This window comes from Cyprinodon tularosa, unplaced genomic scaffold (assembly GCF_016077235.1).
Source record: "Cyprinodon tularosa strain WSP-4 unplaced genomic scaffold, ASM1607723v1 ctg60, whole genome shotgun sequence".
Taxonomy (NCBI): domain Eukaryota; kingdom Metazoa; phylum Chordata; class Actinopteri; order Cyprinodontiformes; family Cyprinodontidae; genus Cyprinodon; species Cyprinodon tularosa.
Genome location: NW_024039341.1, coordinates 131,197 through 148,454, shown reverse-complemented (window position 1 = coordinate 148,454; position 17,258 = coordinate 131,197). Strand labels below are relative to the sequence as shown.

At 34.4% G+C, this 17,258-nt stretch overlaps 1 protein-coding gene across 2 annotated transcripts; it reads right to left on the bottom strand.

Annotated features, from left to right (window-relative positions):
* Nucleotides 1-2,431: 2,431 nt before the first annotated feature.
* Nucleotides 2,432-10,192, bottom strand: LOC119797903 (flocculation protein FLO11). 2 transcript variants are annotated; one of them, XM_038307163.1, is made up of 9 exons: nt 10,033-10,192; nt 8,565-8,634; nt 6,791-7,087; nt 4,883-4,929; nt 4,693-4,788; nt 4,411-4,567; nt 4,198-4,256; nt 3,913-4,014; nt 2,432-2,881 (listed from the first exon to the last, which is right to left on the bottom strand). In XM_038307163.1, exons 1-9 carry the CDS (start codon nt 10,048-10,050, stop codon nt 2,633-2,635), a joined length of 1,095 nt encoding a protein of 364 aa, XP_038163091.1. In that variant the 5' UTR covers nt 10,051-10,192; the 3' UTR covers nt 2,432-2,632. The 2 variants fall into 2 exon arrangements, with proteins under 2 accessions (XP_038163091.1, XP_038163089.1); XM_038307161.1 differs by having other exon boundaries at nt 6,530-7,087; nt 10,033-10,190.
* Nucleotides 10,193-17,258: the final 7,066 nt, after the last annotated feature.

Genomic DNA, 17,258 nt, shown 5'->3' with positions numbered 1-17,258 from the left:
GCATAAATCAAATTGTCAGATGTTTTTGAAAACGTATACATAGTATATTTTGCATAATTCAGTATTTTCCTAAATATTTATTATTACATTTGAGACTATAAAAAATATAAACTATTTTCCTACTATATTTGAGGAAAATAGTTTGCAGGGGACCTTTCCAAGGTGTACCTTTTGCCCATAGACTGATGAAGATGGATGGATGGATGGATGGATGGATGGATGGATGGATGGATGGATGGATGGATGGATGGATGGATGGATGGATAATATACTTCTACACTGTTTACATTCTGATCACTGCTGCACTTTACAAATTGAAATGTTAATTTCACTGTTCTGAGATGCTCATGCACTGTTTAAAGTTGTAAACATCAACTTTTGGTTTTGTATACACTCTGTGTGTATATAATGACACTAAAGCTTGCCTAAGTCTAAGTCTAGGTAAGCCAACCGTTCGAAAGTTAAAGAATGTATAAAAAAATTCTCATTCTAAAATTGCTCTTATATAAGGCGTACATTTTATAAAATTCTCGGGTCTCAGATTTCGTATAAAAAGTTATAAAGGCCTAAAGAAAAAACTGTGTAGGTCTTAGGGATAACAGTGGAGCTCTTTTTTTTCTCCAGTCCTTGAAATATTGACCATCCAAGCAGATATTTGAGCTTAATGAAACATATGCAGGTCCAGCAGAGTCCGAAACAGCTTCTTCTCCACCGCCATCGGACCGCTGAACTGTTGAGAAAACTCTAAATCATGTGACATTCTGCATCACGCTGACAACACCAAATCTAAACACTGCATTTTTGCACCATATATATTCAATGCTCTGAACTCCCTCTGAACGTTTTTTCCATCGTTTTTTTCTCCCACATTGTTTACATTTGACCACTGCTGCTCTTTAAGAAATGGAAATGTCATGAGAGCTGTACAAAATGAAATTTCGTTTTGTTTACACTCAGTGTATACAAAATGACAATGAAAGTTGTCTAAGTCATATATCTCCCCTGAAAACATCCAACATCCCTATATTTTACATGATTCATTGTGGGTCAAAGAGGTCAGCAGTTATGACAAATGTTGTGCTTCATCATTTATAATTATACCTTCTATGATCCAAAATAAACTTTGAAGATATTTTCAGGGATGTTACAGCTTAGATGATTTGGAGAGTCCAGCTATTATACTTGAGTAAGAATCCTAATACTGAGTGTGACTGCTTCACTAACTGTTCAGGTACGTAGCAGTTAGTGAGGAAGCAATAGTCTTTATGAATGTGTATATTGAGATACAGTAAGGAATTTCATTAAGTTCAGTATAAATGAACATGTAGGAGCCATTTTCTTTTGTTAATAATTAAAAATATTTTTTGTTTTTGTGCATAATCTAGCTAAGTTTATTTTACTTTATTGTTTGATATCTGTTATGAGATTATGTTTTTTGGTTATTTAGTCGTGTTCCTTTGTTTATGGTTTGTTATGATTAATTTAGGTGAATTATTTTTTATAAATAGGCAGTCAATGGTAGGACCAGCAGGCATCTGGGTGGGCTTATGGTTTTGTTTTTTTTTACCAGCGCAAGAGGAACATGGAGGAAAGTTTGTCTTTTTTGTTTGCTTGCCTGAGGAAAAAAAAAACTGAAAAAACTAAAGGAGGTTACTTGGAACATTTTCTTTTGCCTGCGTAAAATTAGTCCATGGTGCATCTGTGGCCTTTGTGGATTTTAACTTTTTTGTGTCACCAAAGCTGGGCCACAGCAAAGCATTATACCTCCCTTTGGTGGCAATCATTTACTAATAGATTAGTAAACATTTAGAAAATACGAAATATAATCAGCACAAAGCTCTTAAACATGTCAATAAAATGGTCATAAAAATGTGAAGATTTAGACTTCTCACAGATAAAGATTAGATTTATTCAACTTAAAGCACAGTTTTTGCACTTCATATTGTATACAAAGCTATAATAAATGTACATTTCTGATTTCATTTAGAATTTATATATCACCCTTTGAAAATGAAATATTAACTTAGTAGACCCCACAAGTCAGCATTCAAGAAAACTAAAATGCAAGTAGCTACATATTGAATTGCACACTTTCAGAAAGTTACATCTAAAAGAAAAAGAAAAAAATGCTGCAACCAGCCTTCACAACTTCCTGTAACAGCTTAACATTTGGAATTGTTTAAAGTGCAAATAAGGTTAAAGCTTCATCATTTCAAAAAATTACTTTTTATATGATAAATGATCTGTGCCGGAGCTGTTTTAGGCTCCGATTTCTCCCATTCACAGCTGATGTGAGGCAGTGCAAATGAATCAAGATCTTCTCTAAAATATTCATCATTTACTTACATTTTTGTTTAACATACACTTCATATTCATATAAATAATATTAAAACGTGAACATATGTAAGGACTCAGTTGATGACTTTTTTTCTCTTGTTTAATGCTCTTTAATAAAATGTGATTTTAAAGCCCTGTTGATCGTCTTTAAACAGAAATAATTGTGAAATGGAAAGGAGAGACAGAGCATAGCAATCAGCTGATGCTTTTCATAAGTTTGTACTTCTATAATAACAGATTAACTCCCATCAAGATACATATACAGACACTGATGACTGCAGGTATGCTCCTTAACTCAGAGAAGCAGACTGAGAGCAAGCAGAGATAGCAAGGAAGTAATTAACTCTATGTGAAGATGGGGACCTCTAGTGGCGAAAGAAGGGACATTCAGCGTGCCGTTCAGCATCAGGCAGGAGGTGGTGGTGGCAGTGCAGCACTCCAGGTGACATGAGGTGGTTGAAGATCCCCTACAGGCAGTATGAACAGTGCAATTGCTGCACCCTGCTTCCCAAACAACATCGGAGCCAGAGTACTTCTTTTTCAACTGAGGAAAGACAATTTAAAAGAAATTGAATTAAAACAAGGATATATTTGTTGTATATAAATAATTGTTTTATCAGATTTATTTGTAAATAATTTGTTACGGTTGAAGTGCTGCATACTTTAAGTCTGGATACACTGGCAATTTACAGTATGTAAGAATGCATTAATAACATTTATTTTCAACAAACAAAATAATAGTATATTAAACATATTACATAAATTGTAATCATGCATAACATATTCAAATCAATTAGATGCAAGTTTCAAAATGGGCTTTATACCCTTAGTCCTTTTTTTGTTTTGTGACATATATTAAATTAATTTTATATATGTGAAAACAGTGTAGACGAACCATAGATACATCCACAAAAACACATGCAACTATACACATACAAGTACATAGTCTTTCCCTGCCCTCCTCTATAAATACGGTACTCAAAAGTATGTTTTTATACCTTTTTTCAAATATATTTAAGTTTAAGCATTATGCTTTATGTCTATAGTCTTTTAATTCCACAGGCACTCCACAGCTAGACACACACACATACTATATGCTGCATATCATTTTACTTACTATCATTTTAAATATGAAAATGTCTTAAATGATCTTTTTCAGTTTAATTTTTTTATCTTGATTAATATTATCTTTGTAGTTTCATAGTTAACCATATTAAGAAATATCAAAGTATGAGAATATAAAATTAATACTTTTGTGTGATCTTTAAATCCTACTTTGTAAACTATTCTTATCGCTTTATTGTAATAGTGTAATATATAATATAATAATGTTTTACTTAAACGGCAGTGCAATTGAAGGCAGCACTTTCGTCAGTCATCACGTGACAATTTCTTAATAACTTCCACCTTATCGGCAATCCAATTAAAGATGTATAACAGGTCTTATTTTATCTGCATATTTTACTGCTTAAGCATTGCAGCAACCATTAAAGTTAAAGTTTAATGCATTCGCATAGTCAACTGAATGGCCAAAAAACCCAGCTATCAAAAAAAAAAAACCTTCATACGTCATACCTCACAGTGTGGCTCCATGGAGGAACAGGTTTCAGGCATTCCATTTTTGAAAATTTGGTAACAATTTTCACCATTACACATACCCTTCTGACATTTGTTACCCTGAAAAAAACAAAAAAAAAACAAGAAAAAGAATGAAAATGCAAGAAAATTTAAGTCATGGAACCTTTTTTGAACTTCACCCCATAACACAGATAATAGCCTAACATATATAAATAATTAGGGACAAAAAAAACAAAACAAAAAACGCTAATGACATTTCCAAATGGAGGTCTTGGTCTTTACATTGTTTGCGGTTGTTGAGGTTGTTGTTGTCGGGGAGGCTGTTGTGGTGGTTGCAGCCACTGAAATCATGCAAGATAAGCATACACAATATAAGATGGTAACATCATATAATACATACAATATAACATGGTAACAGAACAGAAACAAAAATGCCTTACAATAAATACAAGTAAGATAATGTAAATTATGTGAATGCATCTTCTGTTTTTTTACCTGTGGTTGTCATCATCATGGATGCAAAATTGCCACTAAGGCAGCCAGTGGAGTTACAGCAGTTCACAGCACAGGTGGTCTGAGTGGTGTTGCTGCAACTTTCAGCACAAGAAGCACTGCAGCTCACATTGTACCAAATGTCCATTGATCTCAACAGCTGATCCAGTGAAAAATTATACAAATATGATTGTTTTTCATTATCTTTTCATTCTCTTTTTTTTTTTTTTTTTTTTTTTTTTTTTTTTTACAAAGAAGTATATAGGGCCTCATTTGGTTCGTTACCTGACATGATTCTCCAGAAGCACAAGCAGAGGCATTCTGACTGTTGTACATGGAGTAGCAGTCGGAGTAGTTGCAGGAGAAGGAAGGGCAATATATCTGTGTTAGAATACAATGAGGGGCACATGATTAGGATAAAAAAGGAACAAACAAAAACAGGTGACATTGTTATTTTTTTAGAAGATTGACTTGCCATATCCATTGAAGAATTTGATGTGGAGTTTTTTGCAGTCATTCCGTCTAAAACAGAGAAATTATGTCATATTTGGGAAGACATTTGGAAACATACTATTAAGATTCCCCCCCAAATCCCGCAATTTTATCCTCTTTAACAAATCCTAAAGAGAATTGGCAGGAAATGTAATTTTTTTCTAGTTTTTCCAGTTCCAAGAAGAAATGCTTTCATCAGAAATCTGTGGCTGATAACCAACATAGAGTTTGAAAAGCTTTGAGGTGTAGCAAACATTTCAGCTAATTCTGATTTATCTTTAAAAACTAAACTTTTAAACTCGTTGGGTCTATATGTCTTCCAGTTAGTGGCTATTACATATTTAATTTAAGAGCCAAGCTAAAGTCCCACCATGCATATGTGTTGCCAGTCACTAAAACTACTGTCGTAGTTGCATCGTTAGCATTACTAACCACACATATAAATTCTGAGTCTTGGGTAAAAGGCCACTAAATACTCCAGATTAACTAGACATTATCTTGATTTTTTTTCTTGACACTCTTTCCAGGCCATGTTTTGTCCACTGACATGCCCACACAATTGTTAGACAAAGGTTTGAAGTGGGTGTGGCCACTCATTGCAATGTTACCTGCTTTAGGAGGTATCATTGAGACTGCAAAAGTGTAACAATGCATCCCTCTCATGAAAGGATAAACTTTATGCAAAAGAACAAGAAAACTTAAGATATTGATTATAATTTTGGGAAGACTAGGAGTCCAATATTTCTGTTTTCAACCTTTCCAGAGAAACGTTGTCATAGATTATAGTCAGTGTTGTAATGAATCTAGAATCAGTGCAGGAAACTTAATCCAAGTGTGTGTAGCTCATATTTTCTTCTGCCTAATACTAAGGTGGTTCTACTGCTAAGAAAAAAAAGCATTGAAAATTCCACCAAATATAATAAAAAGTTGATTAATGTCAAACTCTGTTTTAGCATCATCAGCAGCTTACAGCTAGTCACTCTGTTATATAGTTAGAATACCTTTTTATACTGTCCAAGAGGACATATAAACATATTAAAAGTTGTGAGGCTTCTTTAGTATATTATTTTTTTCATTAAATGCAACCACACTATCTATTTATATGCTAATATTCTTGCAACATTGGACAACAGCTAAGGACCATCTTTGCCTTACTGTTAAAAAAGACTTTCGAACACCGATACAGACTGTCAAGCTTAACTCTCATACCTGATGTTTAATAATAAAACCTTATACTGTTGCTCCAATGCTATGTTCTATGTGGTAAAATATTTAGGCCTTTTGGAATCTTATAAAGTGGGTTCACGGTGAGTTTCCTGCGCAAAGTCTTGCTCTATTTTGTAACAGCCTTGCCAAACAACTGACTGACAATCATATGACATACTGTGGACCTTTTGAGGCCTTCTTACAGCTGTCGTGCTTCCTCTGACGTCTTTTCTTTTTACAAAAAGATTATGGTTAAAATTATGCAAAGTTCTACTTGGAAATTGTTTACTGTTAAAAAGAAAGTGGGCTAATGAACTTAATATGAGTTTACTTATAAGATGAGGAAGGTTGGTGCCCTGCTTGTCTACCTGTATTTAGCCTAGCCTACAAAACCTCTGCATTTGGGAGCAGGTGGATACTGTGCCTTGTAAGGTGCTTGAGACAGAGAGGGTGCTGTGCAATGCTGAGCCTCCGGAGGTGGTTGGAGGGGAGTGGGTGCTGAATGGTGAGGAGCCTCCGGAGGTGGGTGAGGCAGAGTGAGTGCTGGATGGAGCCAAGGTGGGTGAGGCAGAGTGGGTGCTGGATGAAGCCAGGGTGGGTGAGGCAGAGAGAGTGCTGACTGATGTTTGGCCTTTAGAGCTTAAGGTAGTTGTGGGAGACGGGGCTGCAGTGGACGTTGCAGTACCTCCATAAGTGATGGACATGATGCTCTGAGTAGGGTTGACTGTTGAACTGCCAGAAACCATAGTACTGGACTGGGTGGAGGTGTCTTTTGCTGTTTTGGACACAGTGGAAGAAGAGATTTGGGGATTTGCTTCGGTTGTGGTTTGTTCCATGGTTGAAACTTGGAGCATAGTGGTGGTAGAGGCTTCTGACACTGTGACTGAATCAGTGGCAGAAGAAGTGGTGCTCATTTCTGTTGTGACCCCAGACACAAATGCTGGAAGCAGCAGGAGTCCTGATAGGAACAGGCATAAAATACCTGCACAAAAAAAAAAAAAAAAAAAAAAAAAAAAACATTGTGGAAGAGAAAAACAAAGTTGGGAAAGTGTGTTAGGGTCAAAAGAAGATTGAAACTAGCTCAGCCAGTAGTTTTTATGTAAAAAAAATAGCATGTTTCCTACAACAATGGATACCCAAGGTTTAATGAAATTTTATATTAAACTTTTTGCAAAGCTTTTACGATCCAAAGGTGTACTAGTTGCCTCCCCACTGTTGAAGTAAGCCTTAAGGGTCTGAGCACACCAATGTGGTAAAAATAAATTGTTTTACAATTCTTAACAAGTGATTACCATTGACTTTATTAAATGCTAATAAAAAGCTTTCATGCACTTCTAAAAAGGCTTTAGGTGTAATAATAGCCCTCCTCTTCATCAGAGTTTAATATTTAAGCAGCTGCTGACATGTAGAATATCTATTTGTCGGGTATTTTTCTGACCTCTGGTTTAAGTTTCCCATTTGGCCTTTTTCTAAAATATCTTATGGACAATTTTATAAGTTACATTTAACAAAGGTACTCATATTTATACTCCCTGTTGGATGAGTTTTAATAATTGATATTAATCTGATAAATAATGCAGTAATAACTTGGAAAGGATTACCTGTTTATGTCCCCATTTTTCTACAGTAAAATGCTGGTGAAACAAACATATGCAGGTTTTTTTTTTACTTTAGTAGATAAAATCACACTAAATTATGTCTAAAATGATATATAATAAAGCTCTTAATGTTAACAGAATGAGTATGGCATATAGGTCTGAAAAGCCGTTTTTTTATTTTCATCGTGACTCCTTGACCATGAGATATTTTTAGTAGGTAGGCGTCATAAAGTATATTTCTTTCTATTTACTTGTCATGATTATGATGATATTAAAAATTTCAGATTGATCCAGATTAAACAGTTGCAGGAACGGTTTTTCCATGAGGACAAGATACGCTATGCGGCCAAATGCACTAGCCATCATGCAAACGTGAATAAAACTTAGTAAGAAGTATGATGAATGTAAGTTTTACTGCGTGGAAATGAAAAGAGATGATAGGTGAATGTAACATGGTCAAATGAAATGTTTTAAGGAGAAGTGGAGCTGCATGGTACTTTAAAAATGTCACATCATCCGTACAGTAGGGAGTTAGGGGCATCATGATGTGAGATATTTTTCAGGCTATGGTACAATATTTATTTACCCGTGTCATCTCACTTTTTCTTTTACCCATAATTAAATCAACCAATTTACTTCCTTCCCCCTCTCTGATTCTTTAAGGAATTTATTTAAATTTCTTAGACTTTCTCTCCCTTTTTAGGAGAAGGCAATAGGAATACCTTTCTGTACTTTTTAAGTATTCAGAAAACCTATGGATTGAATTTACAAACAAATGCATTGGACATGAATGAGTGATTTTAGACGGAAGAATGGAGCATATTTACCGAAGGTCTCACATAAACAGGAATAGACTCATACCTGTGTCCTTCATAAAACAGACTGGAGACATAATGCGACTGGATGAAGAAGAGACAGCTCTGGGCCCAACCTATAAAACATATATATATCAAATTGAACTTCTATAGTAAAACCAGTCATTAGTTATTGCTGTTAAAATGTCAACGAAAGTCACATGACAAATGAGAATGTCTGTCAGTGGAATTATCTAAACAATAATCAGCGCAATAAGGTGATGACAAAAGGTTTGTGTGACAGGTGAGAGTGTGGCTTCAATCCAGACTGTTTACCGATTGTAAATCTTTCTGAATAACAGCCCTTCTCATTCATTGTAAGCCACCTGGTCTGTTCTTTTGATGTGCAACCGTCTCTGTTAACAATCCTCTTTTTATTCTGAAGTAAACAATCTCATAATTGTTAGCATAATAAATTTCTAAACATGATCTTTAAATAATTCACCTCACTAATATTTTATAAGATTAGGGTTAAAATGAAGTATATTGATGATGATCTTTTAAAAAAAATCTGAAAACAATACATGTTCAAACCATTGTACGTCTTCTATGTTGTTAATTGCACGTCTGCCCCCTCCATTAAGAAACTTCTGCAAAAATTAGTGCAGCATTGGGTCATGCAATTATACCTTAAGTGTCTCAGTTTGGTTTGGTTTATCATTGAGCGCAATTAAAATGTGTTTGTTCCTTGATCAATCCCTATAGGACTGCTTCTATATGGCTTGTTTTGTTCCTTTCTCCCCTGGATCCCAGCTTGAGCTCCTGTGGGTGCTACACCCTGGAAACCGATGACAACATTGGTCACTTCAGCTTCCACCTCAACAAGGAATCCCAAAACATTGTGTTTGAAAGGAAGTTCAAGTTTAAATGTCTTAAACTGTTGTGAAACTCGTCATTTTACAACAAAAATTGATAATATATTTAAAATTCTTGGCACACTTAATTAAATTTAAAAAATAAAGTAAGAAGTTAATATATCTCTAAAATGTTGATGTAACATTTGCTTAGAAAATTATACAAGAAAGTCAAATTTTATTGTGGTGAAAGTTACAACATCAGTGAGTCTACAGTTGCTTAACTCAGAGTAAAATGAACAAGACCCAACTCTGACACTTGAACCTTTTTACATTTTATAACTTTGGAAATCTCATCATTGACATCAGCTAGTTTTGAAAGCTAGTTTTAAACACATCTCACACATCTGTGAAGCAGAAGCTTGTATAAGATATTTCACAGGTAAAGAAACATGATTGGTACAAAGGTATTTACACATATTAATCATGTTATTTCTGAACCGTTTACAAAAATATAGATAAATAACAGATGCTTGCCAAATCATCCTTTTTCCTGTTACATGATCTCGCCACTTTCCCGAAATTCACTTTGTTGTTTTCTTTTGGCCTAACCATCATTATTTAACTAGAACAAAATATACTTTAACATTCTATAGACAACAATGAATAAAATCCACTTACCTGTGGTTTAAAAATCATGCTTTTATCTCAACATAAGTCGAAGAAAATGAGCTTTCTCTCTCTGGAGTGCCCTGTTTCTCTCAGTTACCTCCTCCTCCGCCCATTTGAATAGCGTAACAAGTGGAAACTCTCACCTGCACCATGTCAGAGGAGGGGACTGGAAGCCTGCAGCTCTTGCTGGGAGGGTCTTAAGATGATGCTGCAATGAGCACTGGTAGGGGGGGATTTCCAAAGTACTTAAAAATATAGATAATTTTCTTTTAACTATAGTTCAGATTATGACCCTAATCTGGTTAATATTAGAGCTGACTTTAAATGCCTCATTTAAACACTTCTTTAGAGCAGATGCAAAAAGAAAACCCTTTACAAAGCAGGAATTGCTCTCTATCTCTCATCAAAATTTCCAACTACTTTTTCAAGAAAAGGCATCATAAAAGAAGATAGCATAACAGTCGTTTACAGTGTTAGGTTGCTATGATTACCGTACTCTGACGCCCTGTAGCTAGCAATTAAAGTTTTACAAAAATAACTCAGTGGATTAGGTCTTTGCAAGTCCATGAGAGTTCAGGTGAGATTTCAGAGCCCTGCGGCGTGATTGTATAGGGAGTCTACTGGTTTCTGTCGAACACAATGTGAAATTAGACCCCTCTCTCCCTGTGAACCATAAAGCCCCTGTTCACAACAAATACCTCTTTGTGGCCTAAAGAACATAGAATTCTTGGGCACAACACTAGAAGAACTTGTCTGGTTCAGATGACAGAAGTGCTTCCTCCTTTCATCAAAACTTTGCGATACACGATAGAGAAGTTATTCCATAAAAAGAGCAAAGGGTTGACGAATTATTCCAGAAATTTTAATTTAATTTTGGAACTTGGTCTGAATTCTAATCATAGTTTTATTTTTAGGCTTCTGTAACACACATATAAAAAATATGCAGTCCTTGTAAGAAGTGTAAAATCAATTTGAGGGTTTCAGGAGTTCTTTTAACAGGAGTTTTGCAAATTTTAATGATCATACAAAAATATTTAATTGAATTTGAAAATCTAGAACTGAGAGAAAATGTTTTTTTAATTTGTGATTTATCTTGAACCCATACAGGTCTAATTTCAGCCAAGAAGGTGCTAACGTAACAGTCTAAAAATAGTAATAAAGCAACATTTATATGGCCAAACTTGTTTTATAACAGCAGAAACTTAATGATTGTCTGATTTTTGACAGTGTAGGATTTTCCCTTTCATAAAAAGTGGAATTATGGGATCATTTGTGCATTGGTATATTTGTGAAACTTAAGATTTAAAACTGTCCAATTAAAATAAACCTAAAAAGAATTTATTAAACTTTATGTGCTATGATATAATAGAAGCATCACATGAATGCCATTTAGGCTACGGTATTTTCTATACAAACATTTCAGGCTATAAAACATTTTTGCAGTAAATTATGAACTAGGTGCACAAAATAACATTACAAAAATCCTCTTTAGTCAGGCATTTCTTCAAAATATTTTTAACAATGCAGTTGGATCATTAGGAGCTGCACTTATCTAAAGAGTTAAATTGAAATAAAGCAGCACTACTTAACTAAATTAACAAAGACTCTGCTTGAGAAGTTTTTTTATTCTCTTCTTTATCTAGAGAACAGGGAAGTATTAACATTTAATTATCTCTGATTATGTTTATCCAGGGGTTTTTACAAGCTTCCTGGAAATATTAGAGAAAAACAGCTGTTTATGTTACCCACAAAACATTCAAATTGCCTCTTAAGAGTTTTAGTTCCTGCATTAATACAGAGCTGTTTACAATAAAGGAAACCAGGGAGCATTGTGTTAACTTGCTCAGAAGTGTTGGACTAACAAAGACCTCTAAAAGAACTTGTTTATTATGCTTGTAAGGTACAAAAAAGCCCAGGAAAAATAAAACCTTTTTTACAGTGGACCACTTATTATCAGTTGTAATAAAGCTGGAAAAACTCGGAACAACAGTTGGGTGTGGCAGGGATCTGTTTTAAAGTTTGACATAAACACTTTAACAGTATACACACTGAAGAAAATAAAGCAACCACTTTTGGCATTCATTTAATCATATTTACTTACTTATGTCCTACCCTGCTGACATGAACCAGTTGTGTTAAAGTAACTAAATATAATTAAGCAAATGCCAAAAACGTTTGCATCTTTTTCCGGTTCACAATGTTTTTTTACATAGTTTTTTGCTTGCACCTTTTACTCTTTAGAACTGCATTCATTGTTTGTGTTTGAGCAATACTTTAACAGCTCTAGCCTACAATTTTGCTCCATATTAATATGATTACAACTGCAGCAGATTTGTGTGCTGCACACATGATATAAATCTCTCCTTTCTTTTTTCCAGATCTTACATATTTATTGATTTTTGAATCAAAGCAATTATACAACTATACAACAGCAATAACTATCAGTTTTAACAATGTGAGATTATACCTTATTTTTAACATCTCAATGGGACATTTTACGATTTCAGCATCATAATTGTGGTCTCAGCATCACCACATAAACCAACACAAGAGGCCTCCTTGGGTGGGAGGTATAACTATCATAATCCAAAAGCCTAAGATGAAGAATTTGTTTATCTGAGTAGATCTTCCACTGAGTCCCAGGGTTGGCTAAAAGAGGATTTTTGAAGTCTTAATAAGTATGCTATCTTTTCAATTTGGTGTAATTCCTTTATTATTTGGACCCATGATGTGTAAGAAGGCAACTCTAATTGCTTCCATTTAATTGTAATGCATTTCAGGACTGCTGTAAGAAGAGCATTTAAAAGACGTTATTTGGCCTGTCCTTGTCATCCACCTGGAAAGATACAGAGTAATGTGAAGGTTACATCCTTTGAGATTACCTAAAACAGGCATCCCCAAACTCGGTCCTCGAGGGCCGCTGTCCTGCAGGTTTTAGAGGCTTCCTTGCTCCAGCACAGCTGATTTTAATTGAAAGCTGATTAACCGGCTTTTGCTCAACTGCAATCATTATAATCGGCTGTGCTAAAGCAGGGAAACCTCTAAAACCTGCAGGACAGCGGGCCTAGAGGACCGAGTTTGGGGATGCCTGTCCTAAAAGATCTGGTTTATAGACTTGTACATGTCATCCTAAAAAGTTTTGTCAAATCTCTAATTTCTATAACTTCACAAAGTTGTTCTGTTGGGTTATGATCTGGTAACCTATGCACTCTCTTACTGGTTAGGGGTACTAGAGCAGTGATTCTGAAATGGTGGTATGCATACCCCTAAAGGTACGCAAGTGCTTTGCTGGGGGTACATGAAAATATTTTACTTTTTAGGTAGTAAAATAGAATAGGGCTATGATCTGTTTTGCTTTCCAAGGACCCAATTGAAAAATTAAACAAACTTTTATGAACCAAAAAGTAAGTTTTCCTATAAGTTTGAGTTCACCTTCAGCTGTGACACACATCCGAACCAAGCAGAGGAACAGACTGGATGTATAGAACAGCCTGGAATCAGCTGTTTTTTTACAGCTTGGAGCTCATTAAAGCAGTTCAGGTGTTTTGATGAAAACAAAGTAAAACTAATTAAGTCAGTCTGTGTATAATTTTTGTTCTGTATTTTGTTCCCAATTTATCAAGTTTAAATGTGATTTTAAGGGAGTAACTGAGGAGCTCCAATTTTATAAATACAGGCTTAAAACATGATTTTATTTTGTATTCATTTCAATTCCAAATAACTTCCAGGGAACATATTTCTGTTTTTTTTTTATTTTAGATGGAAAGTTTGAGTTAAACAGTTTTTCTTTTATAATCAGTTATTGTATGTTTCATGTTTCATGTTAGGACAATCATCAATGTACACAAGTCAAAAATGGTTTGGAAACACTGCATTAGAGGATGTGCTAATTGCGGTTATGAAGGGATGGTCATGTTCTGGAACAAATGTTAGCATGGATCTGTTGTTTCATTCTATTCCTAAATCAAACATCTGAATGTTGGAGTTTAAACCCCCATCTGAACCAGTCACCGTTTTTTCCAATCTGCTTTTGTCTGATTTAATGGAAGCTAGTAGCAGCTGTCATCTCACCGTCTTGTTATTTGCTGAAGGCAGGAACACCTGCTGTGACATGTTGCTTTTGTTCATCTGATTAAAGGTTGCATGTGTGCTTAGAGATGGTATTTTAACTAGTAATTATTGAAGCTAATCATGCCATCATCTCTCCTTCTCTGCAGATGTCAAAGATCATGACCTCTGACATCAAAAATACCTTTTTTCCCCCCACATTACTGTGACCCTTTGAATTAACTTTCTCAGAGATTATAATTTCACAATGGGGAAAAATGTGTTTTCAAATTCCAGTAGATTCAACCTTTTTAAAATACCAACTGAAACACTAGGCCTTCTGACAGTCGAACATCCGTGCCACTTTAGTTCAGTTTAGGCAACTGGACGTGAAGTTTTCTAGAAGATATTTTGCCTCTCATCCAAGAGGCTTCTTAAGCTCTAACTAGTGGTGGGGAGCACTGAGATTAATATACTGTAGAAATTAATACAATATAGAGGCAAAACATCTTCTAGAAAACTTCACTTCCAGTTCCCTAGACTCAACTTTTCAAGTTTGACCATGACCTTGATGACTGGGAACCTACACAGATGTACAATTTAACACTTGCTTCCCCAATATGTATGATGTGATAGAACTCGAGAGAATTACCTTCACTAAATCCAGAGGTCTAAACCCATTGCAAAGCTGCCAGATTTCTAAACTCCTATAGTTCTTCTATGTTTCCTGCAGTCTATGACAAACACAAGAGGAATGGTTTGATTGTGCGAGATCAAGTACTTAATAAAGATGTTTTTAACTTTAAACTCTTTACTTGTTAATTCAACAGTGAAATTCACCTTAAATACGTTTGGTTTTACTGTTATCAACGCTACAGTGATTAACTTCCTTTCATGCCAAACGCACATGATATTTTTGTGTATCGCTCCGAGGCAGTTCCTGAGCTATTCTTATTATTGTTGTACACACAGTCTTTTTTTAAAATGTTTTTAAAGAAAATCAATCATCATAAAAAATTATTAATCATTATGCACATATAAAGTAATCGAGGAGAGCTATAAGGAATTTCTCTGAACATACTACCAGTAATTATTTCACATCATCATGTGATTGCCAGAAGCTATGCAGTCACACTCACAGCCGCAGTACCTGTGATAAGCTTTGCCCATATTGTCATATTGCAAAGCCATGAACAGGTGTTGGTGTTTGCTTGTTTGGTCATAATTTGTGCTTGATTGTATGCATACATGAGGACAGCACGCTTTTGCATGCATAAGGTGAGTGCTTTTCTTTGTCCATCAATGAAAGCTTAAATTTCATAAATCCTACACCTATTCATGCTCAGTATTTAACCATGCATACGTAGCCATTAGGCTCACATTACACTGAATGCAGGGCTTTTGGTCTGAAACCAAAGGGAACCTTTGTTGTCTAAAGACAGGAAAAAAGGTCATCTTTTATATTTGCAAAGAATGAGCCCTGTGACACATCGATTCAAACATAAACAGACATTCATCAATGACCCAACCAAAGTTTCCACAGTAAATTGAAGAAATGTAAACAAATATATGTTATAAGGATCACTGGTCAAAAATTCTAAATTAGGAATAAGCTATTTCTGAGATTAATTGGTTGTGTACCAAAGGTGACTTAAATCATTTAAATATTGTGGAAAGGTCATTTAAGGACTTTTCTAAAAAAAAAAAAAAAAAAGAAATAAAACAAGATATTATTCAGAAAAAAATATAAAACAAAACAACAAAGGTATTGAGTTTGTTGAGAGTGCCTAGAATTTGTTAGATATATGTGTACAGAACACTCTGATTAGGTTTTATTCAAACCAGTGCAACCCTAAACCCCCCCCCCCCCCCCCCCCAAAAAAAAAAAAAAGTTTTCAATTCTGTTCTAATGTTGTCACCTTAAATTTTCAAATTTGAGGCAAATGTACAGACATATAAAAAATGTTAGCATGTAATAATTTAGCTTGTTAGATTAACTAGTGTTTACATAGGTATTTATATAGATGGATATTTATATGTATATTTATATGTATTGCACTGGGTGTCAAATAGAGGAAGAGGTTATTGCACAGAGTATCTGTGATTCTGAAATTGAAAGTAGATACAGAACTTAAAAATATTATAATAATATCTTGATAAACCATACTAGTTATATACGTGATGCTTGGTAACTAAACAAAACAGAAATGAAAAACGTTATTATATCCCCATATAGAAATTACTAACAAAGAAAATTGTAATACCCTCTCTGATCTACACCCTCCTTTTTTTTAGTTATTGAGTATTAAACACAGCTATTTCGTTTTTTCTGTATTTTTTTTAACCAATAGTTTGTCTTTGAAATTATATGTGCATTATATGTTCAGCAACAACAAAGCCAAGTAAAATTAATTCTGATCGTGCTACTGTCAAAAGGAGCATACCTCATACTGAGGCAAATGTCCAGCTCCTCAAAAAAAAAAAAAAAAAGCTGTCATATGTGGACGCACTGTATATATATCCCATGCACCTTTTCTTCCTTTGGCACATTCCTCTTCTTTGACATTCTTCTTCTTTGACTGTTTGAGCTGATGTATCAAATAAATTTCTACACTGTAAGAATAATAAAGTCAATCAATCAACCATTCTATCAGTCTATCATTCATTCAATCAATCAATACAAAATAGAAATTTACTATATGGTTGCACTTTTTGAAACTGCAGACTTTTTTACAAATAACAGGTCCATTTCTTTATTTTTCTCATTATGCAAAAATACTGGAAGAAGTATTAACTGACAGTTTGACAAATTTATTGAAATACATTATTTAGTTACCTGGAGTCAATATGGATTCAGCTTAAACAGCGTAACTTCTCTTGCACCAATAGAAAAAATAACAGATTGCATAGATAATAATAGAATAGCACTTTTTGTGTTCTTCTTATTAAAAAGGCATTTTTTTCCTTTTTGATACAAATAGTTTTTGGTAAAAGTTGAAAAATATGATGGAAGAGTGCTTGGGTTGAGCTGGCTTAATTGGTACTTCATGAACAGAAAACAGCTCGAGGAAACAAATAGATACAAATCATTGTGGATCACAGAGTTCAATATTAGGGATGAAATCATTTATGATAAATAATTTACATCAATAATATCTATAAAGTATCAAAACCACATTTTTGTTGTT